Raw genomic sequence first — 14,843 nt, 5'->3', positions numbered from 1 at the left:
GGGAACAACTTTGAACTTTGGCATTGTGTGGTGCAATTCAATTATTTATTTAGCTATTAATTTATTAACACAACCAAGTCAGGCACCATCGGTGCTGCTTAACATCAGTGACGTGGCCAAAGGGTTCGCACTGCCACGTCATTATCATAAGCCTGCAGGAAGTGTCACGTTGTTCGAAACAAAATACCATATACAAACCAAGACATACGAGTTATTTATGACGGGGAAATAACGTGAAAAATATGTTATTTCAACTTCCGGCGACGTCACAATTAACAGGTGCGCGTGCCATTGGCTTAGAAGCGGCAATCCTTGCAGACGGAGAAAGCAACATATGAGCACTCAATTCAAGAAATCGTGGCACTAGAATCACTATAGAAAGAACGAGCACTCAAGCTTTTGCGGTCGTAAGTGATTCGTACTATTTTTTTTTGTTTGTTTTTTTCTCTTGCTTTTTTTTACCGTGCGTGGGCCACCTGAAGGTGCAGCGGATGCTCGTTCCAACCCACGATGCGTCAGTTTTCTCTGAGAAAAATTAATAGGGTCATACATCATACGTGAGGGTGATACATGACACATGATACCCCACCAAACAGCTTCATAGGTTTTTTTTTATGCACTGTCTTTTTCACGCATTCTGTATATCCAGCTTCTTGAAACTGGAAAACATTTGGATTGTATAAAAGACCTAACAATCTGCACAGCAGCACCGCACAGCAGTTTCTGTTGTGCAGAACGAAGTTGTAATCATGAGGACGTTTTTGGTCTGCGCCATGCTCTTCACTGTTGCTACTGTGAGCTTCGCTCACCACCTCGAACTCTGTGGTGAGTATCGGAGATCGATACATGCATTAAACATGCTAAACGTACACTATCGTAAAAGTGCGACAGACTAGAAGCCGAACTGCCTCTGTATTGGAAATTAGTCGTAATGAACCTCCATTTAACCAAATGCTATATGTAAGGAATTATTTCTATTTTTTTCGATGTTATTTGAAAAGTTATCTCTGTATTTAATCAGCTCTTTACCAAAGCAATTTTGTCACACTGTCTCAACTTGACAATTTATCGCCTATATTGAAAATATAAATGGAGCGTGGGGGTGTTTGTAAAATAATTTTTCAAAATTTCAGTGATATTTGGCCAGGACGAGAAAAGTCACCTGTACCCGTCCATTTGCATGAAACGTACAAGCAGCGAGAACGCCATGATGCACTTAAGATGTGGGTGCATTTCAAACGACTTCAGATGATCAAAATTAGTCAGGAGCCCTCCACATACTGTGTCTTTCATAATCAAACCATGGTTGGGGTGTGTAAATCTACGCAATTACTATTAATATTTCTGCATTGTGAAATATTATCCCGACATAGGAATATTGTTATATTTTATATATAAATATAGACACAATCGCGGTGACATGATCACCAAAATTATTATATAATATTATCAACATCGACACGACAGCGTCAGTCATATCTACTTCCTGTAATCGTTTGGGTGGTTGAAGAAGGTCTCTGCTACAGCGGGGGGAGGGGGGGGGGGCTTTTTAGGTTTATTTAATGGTGGGAGATATTTAGGAAAACGGGCCTCTTGAGCGCGTCAAGATGTACCCTTCTTTTATACTCCCCGTGACATGCAGTCGAAACGCTCAGCGTGAACATGTTTGGTAGGCATTACAGTTTGGTCTGCAGCACTGGAAATTGCACCGCGGTACTGCTCGAGCAGCGCGGTGCAGAAGAGAGGCACAAGCACGCTCCGCACAAGTCCGGTAGTTAGAACAGCAGTTGGGTACAAAACACGTTCTGCCCATTTGCGACACCTATCATAAATTTGATGTAAACATTGTCAATAGATAATCACGCGAGCTATGTAGTCTGGCTTCAAAACAGCGCGACCATTCATGCCAGCAGGAAGACGCAGAATCAGCAGCTTCCGCATTGCTGCCGAGACATCTGACCCCGCTCTTCGTGGCGCCGTCTGAAAATGCACCGTTTATGAGCTGTCAGAGAACTGAGGACGGCCCGTACATAATATTACGCGGGACGATTGCGGTTTTCCACGCATTCAGGAGAGAGTGTCAGCACCTGTCTATGGTAGATATGCAGCATAACCCGAGTTTGGCTAAACTCGAGATCTTTCTGCGCTCTGGTGACGCCCTCTTTTGAACTATAGCTAAAAGTACCAAAGCATCAAATATCTCCCTGAGCAAACCCTGCGCTCCTTTCGTGTCGATGAAACGCGGTGTCACTTCAAAGGTGGTCTACAAATTCGGGTGGTGTTTCCAAATCAGAGGCATCTTTCATATGCTTGTCGTTCCACCTATAGGGCAGAAGTGCACACATGCAACTGTCAGAAACTCTTAATAAAATGTGTTTTAGAGGCATAGACCTATGAAATTTATTTGAAATGTTTAATACCTCCATTAAGAACTAGAATATTCAACACTGTGGCCTCTGAGATTAGTTCCGACCTAGTGTCTTAACACACTGTGGCCAGAGATAATCAACGAGGCCACGTGTTCAATTATCATGGAAAGCCTGTACATTCTAGCGCATTGCTCGGTTGGCACGTCCTTTTTGTTTTTGTTTTCTTCATCATCCGCTCGCTTCCTGGCCACATGCTTCCTAGCGCTCGCTTTCTTGCTGATTAGCTAATTGGCTGGGCTCTTTAGCTAAGTATAAAATTGGCAAAGACATGCTGTGACCAAGCTAATAATTAGGTCAAGTCAAGCAGAGACCGAGCTAATCAAGTTATATCTTACTGAGCCTGTGCTGATGAAGCCGTGTAAAGCTGATAACAAGCTCATCAGGACCATGTTAACTAGCATGACTTTCATTAGGAGCACGCAAAGTAAAATCAAGCTGATGAAGACGTTACTCACGAAGAGCGTGCTAACTTGAAGTATGCTAAATAGCTCCACGCTATGATCTTGTTAATAAACACAACATTAAAAAACCCGAGTTTGTTAGTGCTGCGGTAATTCATACATTTCCTGTTTAGACAGAACTATTCATTAACATGTTGAACTAGATATAGGTAATTTTGCCATCATAATTGAGAGAGTACGGATGCGCTCCTCATTCCTAAGCGCGCCGATCGAACTGAGACCGAGCTCATCTGATGGCACTAGTCTTGCATAAGTAGTGCCCTGCCATAGTGGCTAAGGTGCTCGGCTGCTGACCCGCAGGTCGAGGGATCGAATCCCGGCTGCGGCGGCTGCATTTCCGATGGAGGCGGAAATGATGTAGGCCCGTTTGTTTAGATTTGGGCGCACGTTAATGAACCCCAGGTGGTCGATATATCTGGAGCTTTCTACTACGGCGTCTTTCGTAATCATGTGGTGGTGTTGGGACGTCAAACCCCACATATCAATCAATCAATTAGCCACTAGCTCACCACGGCGGGGCAATGAAACATTACATCACCATTAGGCTGCGATGTTCGGCAAGCACCCCTGGTGGCATTCGTGGTGATAATGCGTGGTTACTATTTACTTGTTTGTAAAGACATTGCTTATACCGGTTCGTTACTTTACAAAATCTTCACACGTGCAAACAGCAGTGACCTGTCGATGTATTTATCTGTAATATTGGATAGAAGCGAAACGAGCTGCATGAGAGTGCTAAGTGTGCGCACTTTTTGCTTTGAGAGAAGAAATTTCCATACTGCAGGTGGAATGGAAAAACTCGCCGTAAAGAGGGCAAACGCACGCGAGCACGCCTGTGGGAGGAGCGACGTTCAGTGGCAAAAGAGATATTGGGACACTGCACTGTGTTGGTGCTGCACTGTTTACGCGTTTGCTAGGTGAGAGCGCTGACGCGTTCGCTCGTAGTGTTCCTTAGTCATCATCATCATCATCATCATCATCATCATCATCATCAGCCAGACTACGTCCACTGCAGAACAAAGGCCTCTCCCATGTTCCGCCAGTTAACTCGGTCCTGGGCTTCCTGCTGCCAATTTATACCCGCAAACTTCTTAATCTCATTTGCCCACCCATTCTTATGTCACCCCCTAACCCGCTTGCCTTTTTTGGGAATCCAGTTAGTTACCCTTAAAGACCAGTAGTTATCCTGTCTACACACTACATGCCCAGCCCGTGTCCATTCCTGTCTACGCGCTACATGCCCGGCCCGTGTCCATTTCCTCTTCTTGATTTCAACTGTGATATCCTTAACCCCCGTTTGTTCCCTAATTCACTCTGCTCTCTTCTTGTCTCTTAAGGTTACACCTACCATTTTTCTTTCCATTGCTCGCTGCGTCGTCCTCAATTTAAGCTGAACCCTCTTTGTAAGTCTCCAGGTTTCTGCTCCGTAGCTAAGTACCGGCAAGACACAGCTGTTATATACCTTCCTCTTGGAGGATAGTGGCAATATATCTGTTATAATTAGAGAGTGCTTGCCAAATGTGCTCTACCCCATTCTTAATCTTGTAGTTAATTGAATCTGATGGTTCGGCTCCGCGGTTATTACATGCCCTAGGTAGACCTTGTCTTTTACAACTTGAAGTGCGCTATTACCTATCTCAAAGCGCTGCTCTCTTGCGAGGTTGTTGTACATTACGTTTGTTTTCTGTAGATTATTTTAAGACCCACCTTTCTGCTCTTGTCTAACTCTGTAATCATAAGTTGAAATTCGTTCCCTGAGTTACTCAGCAATGCAATGTCATCGATGAAACGCAGGTTACTCTCCAATAACCCTCCCTAACTGTTCCCGTTATAGGCTTCTGAAAACCTTCTGTAGGCACGCGGGAAATAGCATTGGGGAGATTGTATCCCGTTCTCTTAAACCTTACTTGATTGGTATTCTGTCGCTTTCTTTATGGGGAACTATGGTAGCAGTTGATCTTCTGTAGATTTTTTCTGGATCTTAATCTATGCATTGTCGCCGCCATGATTCTGCAGTGTATGCATGAATGCTGATAATTCTACTGACTCTATTGCGTTCTCCTAAAGAGTATGTATTGAGGTACGCTGTATTCTGAGCATTTGTTTCTATTACCTGCTTGATAGTATGAATATGGTCGATTGTTCAGTAGCCTGTTCGAAATGCTGTTTGTTCCTTTGGTTGATTTAATTCTAATGTTGTCTCAATTCGGTGAGCAATTACCTTTGCAAATAGCTTGTATACAGTGTGCTAAGGATCTCTGGGTCCCGGTAGGCTGCCATTGGAACCTGAACTTGGCAACGTTTTTCGTTAGAACCTCATCTAGTGAGGCAAGTCTAGCTGCACTATTCTAGGAGCTATAGAGTGTTAAATGGGGTGTGATAGGGCTCAGTGAGGTTAGGAGAACCAATGAGGCCTTTACAGTGCTACAGAATGGGCATGTCCTTTGCTATCGTGGCATGGCTTACAGAAGAGAAGTCGGCGTGTTGTTTCTTATCCACAGAAATATAGCTGTTAACATAGAAGAATACTATAGCAATAATGAAAGGGTTTTAGGTATCGTAATTAAAGTCATTAAGAGGTACAAATGAAGCGGTTACATGCTTACGCACCAACATCCAGCCATGATGACGCGCTCGTTGAAAGCTTCTATGAGGACGTGGAATCGGCAATGAAAAGGATAAAAACACAGTATGTTATACTAATGCGCGACTTTAGTTAAATTGTAGGGAAGAAGCTGGCTGTAGGCCAGGCAGTAGGAGATAAAATCTCGGTAAAATAAATACCAGAGGAGAGTTATTTGTAGAATTCACAGAACGGAATAATTTACAATTTTTGAATACCTTCTACCGAAAATGAGGGAACCGTAAGTAGACAGGGAGGAGCCTTAATGGCGAAAGTAAGACCTAAATAGATTTTAAACTGAGTGCACGCCTAGGCGTTGCGCAGAATGTGGAAGTGCTTGGCAAGGTATGATGCAGGGGCCACAGAATAGTATAGGGTCTAGAATTCACCTAGACTTGAAGAAAGAACAACAGAAACTGATTGATACATGAGAAGCCAATCAATTAGCTACCACTGAGAGGGAAATTGCAGGAATTCAAAGTCTCGCTTCGTCACAGAAACTCGACTCTTATCGAGAAAACCAGCCTTAACGTTGACGCAATAAATGATAAACTGACGAGTATTATTACGGAGTGTGCAGTGGAAGTTGGGCGTATGGCAGCTATACAGGACACTGGCAAGCTGTCCCAGAGGGCGAAGAATATCATTAAGAAACGTCAAAGCATGAAAGCCTCAAACACAACAGACAAAATAGAACTGGCAGAGCTTTAGAATTTGATCACTAAGCGTAAGGTATACCATGCCAGAAGGTATATTCTGGAGAGAATTGAACATGCTCTAAATAACGGTGGAAACCTCAAAACATTCAAGAGGGAACTTGTGATAGCCAAAAACCAGATCTATACACTGAAAGACAAGGAAGTCAATGTAACCACCCATACGGACAGGATAGTTAAAATAGCGGAGGCGCTTCACAGAGATCAATACAGTAGCTGGGACAACTACCACCATAATGTAAAAACTTGCAGTAACCCAGATGACATCCCACCAGTAATGAGAGAAGAAGTCATAAAAGCGTTGGAGAGCTGCAAAGAGACAAAGCCGCTGGTTAGGATCGGGTAACATCAGATCTGCTGAAAGATAGAGGAGAGATTGTGTTATCAAGCTAGCCACCCTGTTTACGAAGTGTCCCCTCACGGGGAAAGTATGCCGGAATCTTGGAAGAATGGTAACATCACCTTAATACAAAAGAAAGGAGATTACAAGGACTAGAAGAATTACAGATAGATCACCCTTGTTCTCTGTCATTCTTTGGTGAACCGCATCAAATACGGCGAATGTGCTTGTGATGCACCGGCACGTTTCTGCAATTGCTTTACGTAATGCTGCTCCCTAGGTATCCGCACCATCTTCATGCCATCACCGCCTGCGGCAAACTCGGAGTGAACTCGGGTGCCCGAGAAGCTCAAGCCATCTTGCTTAACTCCTCTTGTATATTCTTACATCATGCCCCGGACATAACTGAGGAAGCTGTAGAGGGATATTTTTATGACTAAAATTTCCTATAGTTCAAGCTTAACAAATTCGCGATACAACGATGTTTTTGTTGCTTCAATGCTTCTCTGTTTTGAAGTTTGACCATATTACATGCGTTATTATTTCGTTATATTTCAAGAATTTCAGTTCCGTAATATGGCTGTCGTTGCCTCATATTATCGTCTTTCTGAACGGCAAACAAAAGAAATAATAAATCGTACTCTTTAGGTGAATGTGCAGGGTCATCTTGATAAACTTTCACAAGCACTGAGATGTTGGTTTATACAATCTTTTTTTTTATGTGTGAATGATCAGCATTCACATTCTAACTGTACCCTTAGCGATCTCTTTTGAGCTGTTTAAAAAAAACATTGGTTGGCGTGGTTTATCACGACATCGGCTAAAGCTTGAAAATGCTTTTGTTCAGAAATCTATTCGCAGTCAAGAATGATTTTCGTTAGTATAAAAATGCTGGACTACCAATTATCTCCAACTGGCACATCTTCAAGAATGTTCGGTAAAAAAAGAATACGGTGACAAATTTCACAATCTTTTTGACGTGAACCACTGAGAATAACACTAGAAATGGAACGTGTTTATGAGGATACGGGATTTACATATCAAGCAAAAAAGATCGATGACAAAAAGTGACGAGAACTATAGACTATACCTTTGCGATGTCGACAAAAATGAATTATTCAAACGACGTTGGCAGTGCCTGTCCGATAATGCCGTTTTGTTGTTTTTTTACGCAGGAAAGAATGACGAGCAGTTGAAGAGTGAACTCGAATGCATTCAGAGCATCATTTCACAAGCGGTAACGTGACTTCCTGCACATTTATTGAAATGAAATCTCAGCAGCACACTGTGAAATGGGAAAGCCTCAGGTGAAGAGACACATAAAGCGGGAAACTAAATATTCGACTTCCACCTGCAAGTTTGTAGTTGCCAACTTATGACAAAAACCACAGTGTCAAAGAGAAATGACAATAAATGTGAAATCTTAACAGTGAAGCGGTTCTTAGCCGAAGTTTCATGTCCGGAATGCTCGGTAACGCTGGCAGGCATCATAAATAGGTATGCGCCATAGGCGACAAGTTGATCGCACTTCTCACCAGTGGTCCTCTAAAAATGAAGGCAACCGTTCGTTCAACAAATGGGTAAGTGTCACAGTAATAAGTGTGATCAATCGGGAAACTGTCATCATTAAAAATGCATACGTGCCACAGGAACTGGGTAAATGCCGCTACACACAAATTTTACTATAAAAAAGATGGGAATAGTTAGCCCAACAAATGGCGTGCACGTAACAACTGTCACACGACTCTCACGTCGTACTTCGTGGTTTTGAAAATTGGTGCCTGTGTTACTACCTCAAAGCTTAACAAAGCATGTTCAACAAAGAGCATGTTGTGATACAACGCACCTGAAAGACTTGCAAAACATAGAAATGCGATAGCCTGAAAAAGGGACGACCACCAGCTTCGCTGTTTTATCGGTGTCCGCCAAGCAGGGCTGGTTAGTTTTTCTATAGAGACTCTGTTGTAGATGTGCGTGCAATCTTTTGAAGATTTGAAAGTCACGCCATATACCATAGGCACTGAAGTCCGCATTTTATTGGCGTAAATGAACGCAAGTTTCAGTTGACTCAACCTGGTAACTTGCCAGCCCCATTGAAAATCCTAACCGCCCACCTTGTGCAGATGGCCGCGTGGGCATATACGAACAAAATTACACGGTAGCATAACCCAAATTCAGGTTACTTTCCACATTTTTATTCTTGGGCAGCACACAGTAAGACAACACCTCAGAGAGAACATTGGACATGATACCAGTATTTGTCCAGTGTTCTGTTTCGAGTGCTGTCTTGTTCGCTGCGCAAAAATGAAATTAGCTGTCTGCGCCTGTCTTCAGCAATGACCTTTACGCAAGTGAGATACGTGACCAATACAACTGATCCGATGGTCTCTCTGCACATTCCCCAGCTCTTTCTAAATGAATCTTTTCGGGTAGACTGCTGGATACATTGAAGAGTCGTATTGGTAAAGGAGCAGAGGAAGTTCCGCATTGACAGTGGGTTACCAACGTTAATTTCTACATGCCGTCTGCCATGTGCAAACCAAAACATTTCGTTTGGATCGGCCCCGTATTTCTGGGTACCACTGCGCCATAACAACAAGCTGATATAAGAAATAATAATGCATTCCTAATCCTTTGTCGCTTGCATGAGAGGAGATAAATAATAATAATAATAATAATAATAATAATAATAATAATAATAATAATAATAATAATAATAATAATAATAATAATAATAATAATGGTTTTACGTCCCAAACGACGCTATCATTATGAGAGGCACTTTAGTGGAGGACTACAGAAATTTCGACCGTTTGGTGTTCTTTAACGTGCACTCACATCGCAGAGTACACGGGCCTCTTCCATTTCACCTCCATCGAAATGCGATGCGGGATCAAATGTCCGCCCGCTAATTACCTCGTTGCTTCGTTGCTTTGACACGAGCTGCGAGTTCCCATAAATAGTGCCATGTTCTGCGGATGACTTTGCGTGTAGATTTCACAAAACAGCTCATTTATTCTTTCTGCTCTCGTCTCTACAGAATTTAGCATACATTATGTTCGGAATAATTTCGTTTCCCTTGATGATATCGCTCAAAATAGCATAAATGTTTGTACTCGTACTGTGTTACTGTAAAAATAATGTGCTCAAGGAACAAAATAGTTATTCAATGGAAAGGTAAATATCCAGCTCTACGAAATGAGTGGGAGAGCAAAATATCTATGTGTTGCAAAATTAGTTTTTCTTTGAAGTTTATGTGACCCAGAGCATCGCATCTGCCTTGCTCAACACGTACGAGACCTAATATGTGTCTTTAAAAGTTGAATTCTGCATTACAAAAATTACCGACAGGCTTTCGTGTAGCCTCCATGTAATGCACCTTTTTTTTCTACTGCATGTAGTGGACGCACACACGTTTCTAAAGAATCTTCAAATTTTTATTGGCCCATTACTTATTACATATTGGCCTAATAATCATCTGGAACAATGTTTAAGAGTGTTTTATTACACCAAAATGTGTAATAAAACACTCTTCCCTGGAAATGATTTCATTTATTCTGTCCTGCAGGCCAACAATAGCTTCGACACAGCTCAGCAGTACCTCGGCTGCGAGGACAGAAGCTGCGTTATCCGAAAGCTGTGTGAAGGAGGAGACCTCGTGAGTACCTGTAGTCAGTTAGAAAGGAACACGTGTTCGAAACAAGTGAAATCATAAATATAAGGCGCGCAATACTGTCTGCTCACGTAAATCAAGAAGGTGGTTTTCTGAAATGTATGGTATCCCTAGCGAGCGACTGGTATGGTATCCCTAGCGATGTATGGTATCCCTAGCGAGCGAACTTGTATCCCTAGCGAGCGACGCACACTCTTGTGTGCGTCGCTCGCTAGGGATACAAGTTTTGTAAGTATTAGGCAGTATGGGCATGCAACGAGTGGGCATGTGAAATAAATAATTTGTTTTGTTTTCTCAAAAATTACTTCTAAGTAAAATTTGTGAAACATGATCAAATCTAGTATCAGCATGTGTTTGGTGTGATTTGCAATCATTTCTATACTGAAAGAAAAATATTATGAGAGCAATCATGTCGTGATTGTCATGTTTGCTGCAGTCATACACCTTCATCATCCATTCATCTCACGTAACACCGCATTTGGTATAAGTAAAGCTGACGAAACGACCACGAGTGCATAATGAGCGTGGCAGGTAGTCATGTTCTTAGATGACAGGCATGTTATGATTGTCATGTTTTCACCATCATATACCTTCGTCATCCATTAATATCACGTAATACCAAAGTTGGTATACGTGAAGCTAGCTACAACGACCGTGAGCGTACCGTGAGCGTGGCGCGTAGTCGTGACTTGCACGACATGCTTGTCATGGTTCCCACGTGCGGGCTTGCGACTTATGTTCGTCATGCAATTATGTTATACCAAACCAGTCTTGCGATATGTCATCTGACCGAAACCACCTCAGGAGAAGCAAGACTATGACATTTAAATCATGACATTTCTGACAAACATGTCATGATTTTCATGTTATGGCTAGTCACTTATGCTTGTCATACAGTCATGTTATGTCATACCAATTTTGGTATAGATCTCATTATCGAAATGGCCAGTAGAGCTAAAAATCGTAGGCGGATAGATAGATAGATAGATAGATAGATAGATAGATAGATAGATAGATAGATAGATAGATAGATAGATAGATAGATAGATAGATAGATAGATAGATAGATAGATACGGTCAAAGCCGCCCAAGTTCACTAAGAAATGCTTCGCAATTAAAGGACACCGGGCTTTTTTTGTCTCAGACCCAGCAGATTAATACGTTCTATTATTTTTTATTTGGGGCGTGGGCCTAGTTTTAACATTTTATTCAGTTTATTTTAAACGAACCACCTGCCTGTGTAAGACGATGGTGAGACGTAGGCTGCGCAGTCCACCCATGGCAGAAATTACTGAGCGTTGCGCCGTTCTTCGCCTAATCGGAATCGTAAAGTGACACTATGTAAAAGTCTCGTGATTATGTCATAAAAAAAGAATTGATATTCTTCCTCTGTGGTCCACAACTGATACCACCGCATTTATTTTCCAGTTGAGTGCCAGTGTCGACATGGTATCTAGATTGTTGCACTGCACCCGGGTTCGCTTAGTTATTAGGGGTGCCATAAATAAGTAGTGGCACTAATATAAAACTTTAGCAGATTAAGCTAAAACTGAATAGTAATAATAAAATAGCTAAGGTTTTACACGCTATAACCATGGTATTATTATGAGGGACGCCGTATAGGAAAAGGCTTCAGCAATTTTGGACCATTTGATGTTGTTGAACGTGCACTGAGCTCGCAGATTACACAAGACTCTGCTGTTTCGTCTCAATGGAAAATTCGACCACCGCAGCCGGGATGGAACGTACGACTTTCGCGTCCGCAACCGCGCCCCTAACCGCTACACCACCGCGGCAGACTAACCAGAAAACAAGCTCTTTCACGATGATGACAACTTTTGTGTGTATCGACTCATGTGGGAGATATTGCCATAATTCAATTTCTCAAGTGTAATCAACAAAACAAGAAAGAGAAAAAAGAATAATGATGCAAAGTCTACATTTTTTTCATGTGCTAAAAGGGCTGTCTTCAAATACCTAAATTTGCCACATTGAAGCTTCACCACTTCATGGTCTCGGGAGCTTCACGGGAAAGTAGTTCTGGCAAATCAATGTTATTATTAGTCACTGCATGGAATGAACAAAAGATGACCTGTACACGTTATGAATCGCACTCAAGCTTGATTGATTTGATTGATATGTGAGGTTTAACGTCCCAAAACCACCATATCATTAAGAGAGTTGCCGTAGTGGAGGGCTCCGGAAATTTCGACCACCTGGGGTTCTTTAACGTGCACCCAAATCTGAGCACACGGGCCTACAACATTCCCGCCTCCATCGGAAATGCAGCCGCCGCAGCCGGGATTACAACCCGCGACCTGCGGGACAGCAGCCGAGTACCTTAGCCACTAGACCATCCGGCGGGGCGAATCGCACTCAATCATCGACGTATATACATACATCATCAGTATATATATGGCTGGTTGTCTTCTTTTCCTTTTTTTAATATACATCATTACTCTTAACTTTTGAATATTTTTGTGGTGCTGCTTCATAATGTCACGTTGTCTTGACGTCGACGTAGGCAACAGTTGGCAAGTGCAAGATGAATCTTTTTTATTTCCCCGAACTTGTGACCGGGAAACTGAAGATGAGACTACAACAACACAAACTGGCACTGGTGGTAGCGAATACAGCATCAGCTGTCGATCAATTGAGCAACGGTGAAGCGCGTCGGCATATACACGTGTGCCACCGAATATTACAGCGTTATCGCTAGAGACCACGCAAGTTCCATAATAATCTGTAGCGTTCGTGTTGTGCGCGTGATCTTAAGAAAATGATCGACTACAGTACCCAAGCTTCTTGAAGACTTCAGGTGTGGTTTGTGATCAAGATTACTAACAACGTAACAGGGCGATGACAAAACTTGGGGAAGGAATGTGGCAATATCTTGGCCATAAAGTTCGAGACTGTGTCACTGTTTTTGAGTTTTCCTGAACGTTCTTTTTACAGGAGGGGGCTATGGCCCAATATTTCACAGTGAGTACCATCTTCTTTTATTCTACTTAACTGTCTTTCATTTGTGTTTTAAAGTTCACCAAACATTGTTAGTGACCTTCAACCTTGCGTCTACGGCAATCTGTGGCTTCACTTTCAATCAGAGGTCATACTTACTTACGAAAACGCACCATTAACTGAACTGTTAAGTTCACACCTAAAGTAATCAGGTAGCCAGTTGCGCATTCCTCTTGTGCAGATTTATACCTAGCCCTTCTGTGCATCTAGCCAGTATGCGTCAGCGCTTATGATTATTTCGAGCCGTGTGATAGATTCTAAAATACTGAAAAAGTCTTCCCAAAATAGAGAAAATAAATTCATTGGCACAAATATGAAACTTCTACAGATCATGATAATGACGTGCAGACCTCATCTCTTAGGTGGCACTGGGTGACATGGAATTACGGCATACCATAATGTAAGCTGAAATATGTCAAAGCTGGTTAGATTGACCATCACAAAAATGTGAACATCGCCACTGGGAAATGCTAATAAATGAATGTTTTTTTTTGCACCGCGAGGCAATATTTTGAAGCCGTATGCGAATGGCTTATCACTGATCTTGTTTTTATAAAATGTGACATGATATGTACCGACGGATAACGGGAGCAGCCACAAACGCAACGTCATTGATTGATTGATATGTCGGGTTTAACGTCCCAAAACCACCATATGATTATGAGAGACGCCATAGTGGAGGGCTCCGGAAATTTCACAAACGCAACGTTTAACTAATAAGTCGCCATTTTTTTATAATAGAAAATGACGCAACGTGTAACTAATATGTCGCCATTTTCTATTATAAAAATTCAAAATGTGTTTGACCTCCCAAGAAAAAAAAACAAGTTCGTGAAGCATTCTGACGGCATGTCTGAAGCAAGACACGTTCACTTCGCGTTTCTTTTTTGCTAGTAAGCCTATCAATTGCGTCACCAAATCTTGCCACCTATCCCATATTTCCTTTCTCAGAACTGGAAAAAGGGTTTTGTATTTACCGTGTAAATCAGTGTTGTTTATCAATAATAAGTCTATGCAAAATGAGAAAACAATAGTCCACCCTTCCGTGCTTCTAACAACAAGAATAAAATAAGAAGTAGCAAATATCTTGTGCATAGCGTGAAGTGATAACTAAAAATAAGTTTCCTCTCTTTTTTTACAGCAAGATCAAATCACCGAGATTCACAATGCTGCCACCGCATGTGACCCCGACGCTGAGAATGAAGATAACCACCGTTGAAAGCCGACCACGGATACAATATTTCAGAAACGGAAGTTACTGTATACTACGTGTGTAGGCAACCACAGAAATAACACCCATTAAATCTGAGCAGTCGCATTCCTTCTGAGTTGTTTGCATTTTTATTCTGGTATAAATAAATTCAAACTTGTATGAAATGCCCACACATACTCATTTACTATCCTGGGTACAACCTTCAGTCATACGATTCGCTTACGTAACACTCCCACAACTGCTAAGTCACATTTTAACAGCAAAGCTGTTCAGAAAGTCGTTACTTGTTCACCCCGTATCAAAAAACTGTCATATTTATAAGCTGGGTATGCACCACACAAAGTAGGGAAATCCTTCTATTCACCAATAA

The 14,843-nt window shown here is 41.9% G+C and overlaps 1 protein-coding gene across 1 annotated transcript; it reads left to right on the top strand.

Moving 5' to 3' along the window:
- Positions 1–710: 710 nt before the first annotated feature.
- LOC142776171 (antimicrobial peptide microplusin-like) lies at positions 711–14,581 on the top strand. Its single transcript, XM_075879376.1, has 5 exons — positions 711–825; positions 7,745–7,806; positions 10,138–10,227; positions 13,198–13,224; positions 14,402–14,581. Exons 1-5 carry the CDS (start codon positions 750–752, stop codon positions 14,477–14,479), a joined length of 333 nt encoding a protein of 110 aa, XP_075735491.1. The 5' UTR covers positions 711–749; the 3' UTR covers positions 14,480–14,581.
- The last annotated feature ends 262 nt before the right edge of the window (positions 14,582–14,843 follow it).

This window comes from Rhipicephalus microplus, chromosome X, assembly GCF_043290135.1.
Source record: "Rhipicephalus microplus isolate Deutch F79 chromosome X, USDA_Rmic, whole genome shotgun sequence".
NCBI classification, from domain to species: Eukaryota; Metazoa; Arthropoda; class Arachnida; order Ixodida; family Ixodidae; genus Rhipicephalus; species Rhipicephalus microplus.
The sequence above is the reverse complement of the archived record's forward strand: the minus strand, read 5'-3'. Positions and strand labels throughout refer to the sequence as shown.

Coding starts and splice junctions, on each gene's coding strand:
- LOC142776171 (XM_075879376.1), top strand. CDS start 750: ATGAGGACGTTTTTGGTCTGCGCCATGCTCTTCACTGTTGCTACTGTG. Junction 826..7,744: donor TCACCACCTCGAACTCTGTG/GTGAGTATCGGA, acceptor TTTTTTACGCAG/GAAAGAATGACGAGCAGTTG. Junction 10,228..13,197: donor TGTGTGAAGGAGGAGACCTC/GTGAGTACCTGT, acceptor TTCTTTTTACAG/GAGGGGGCTATGGCCCAATA.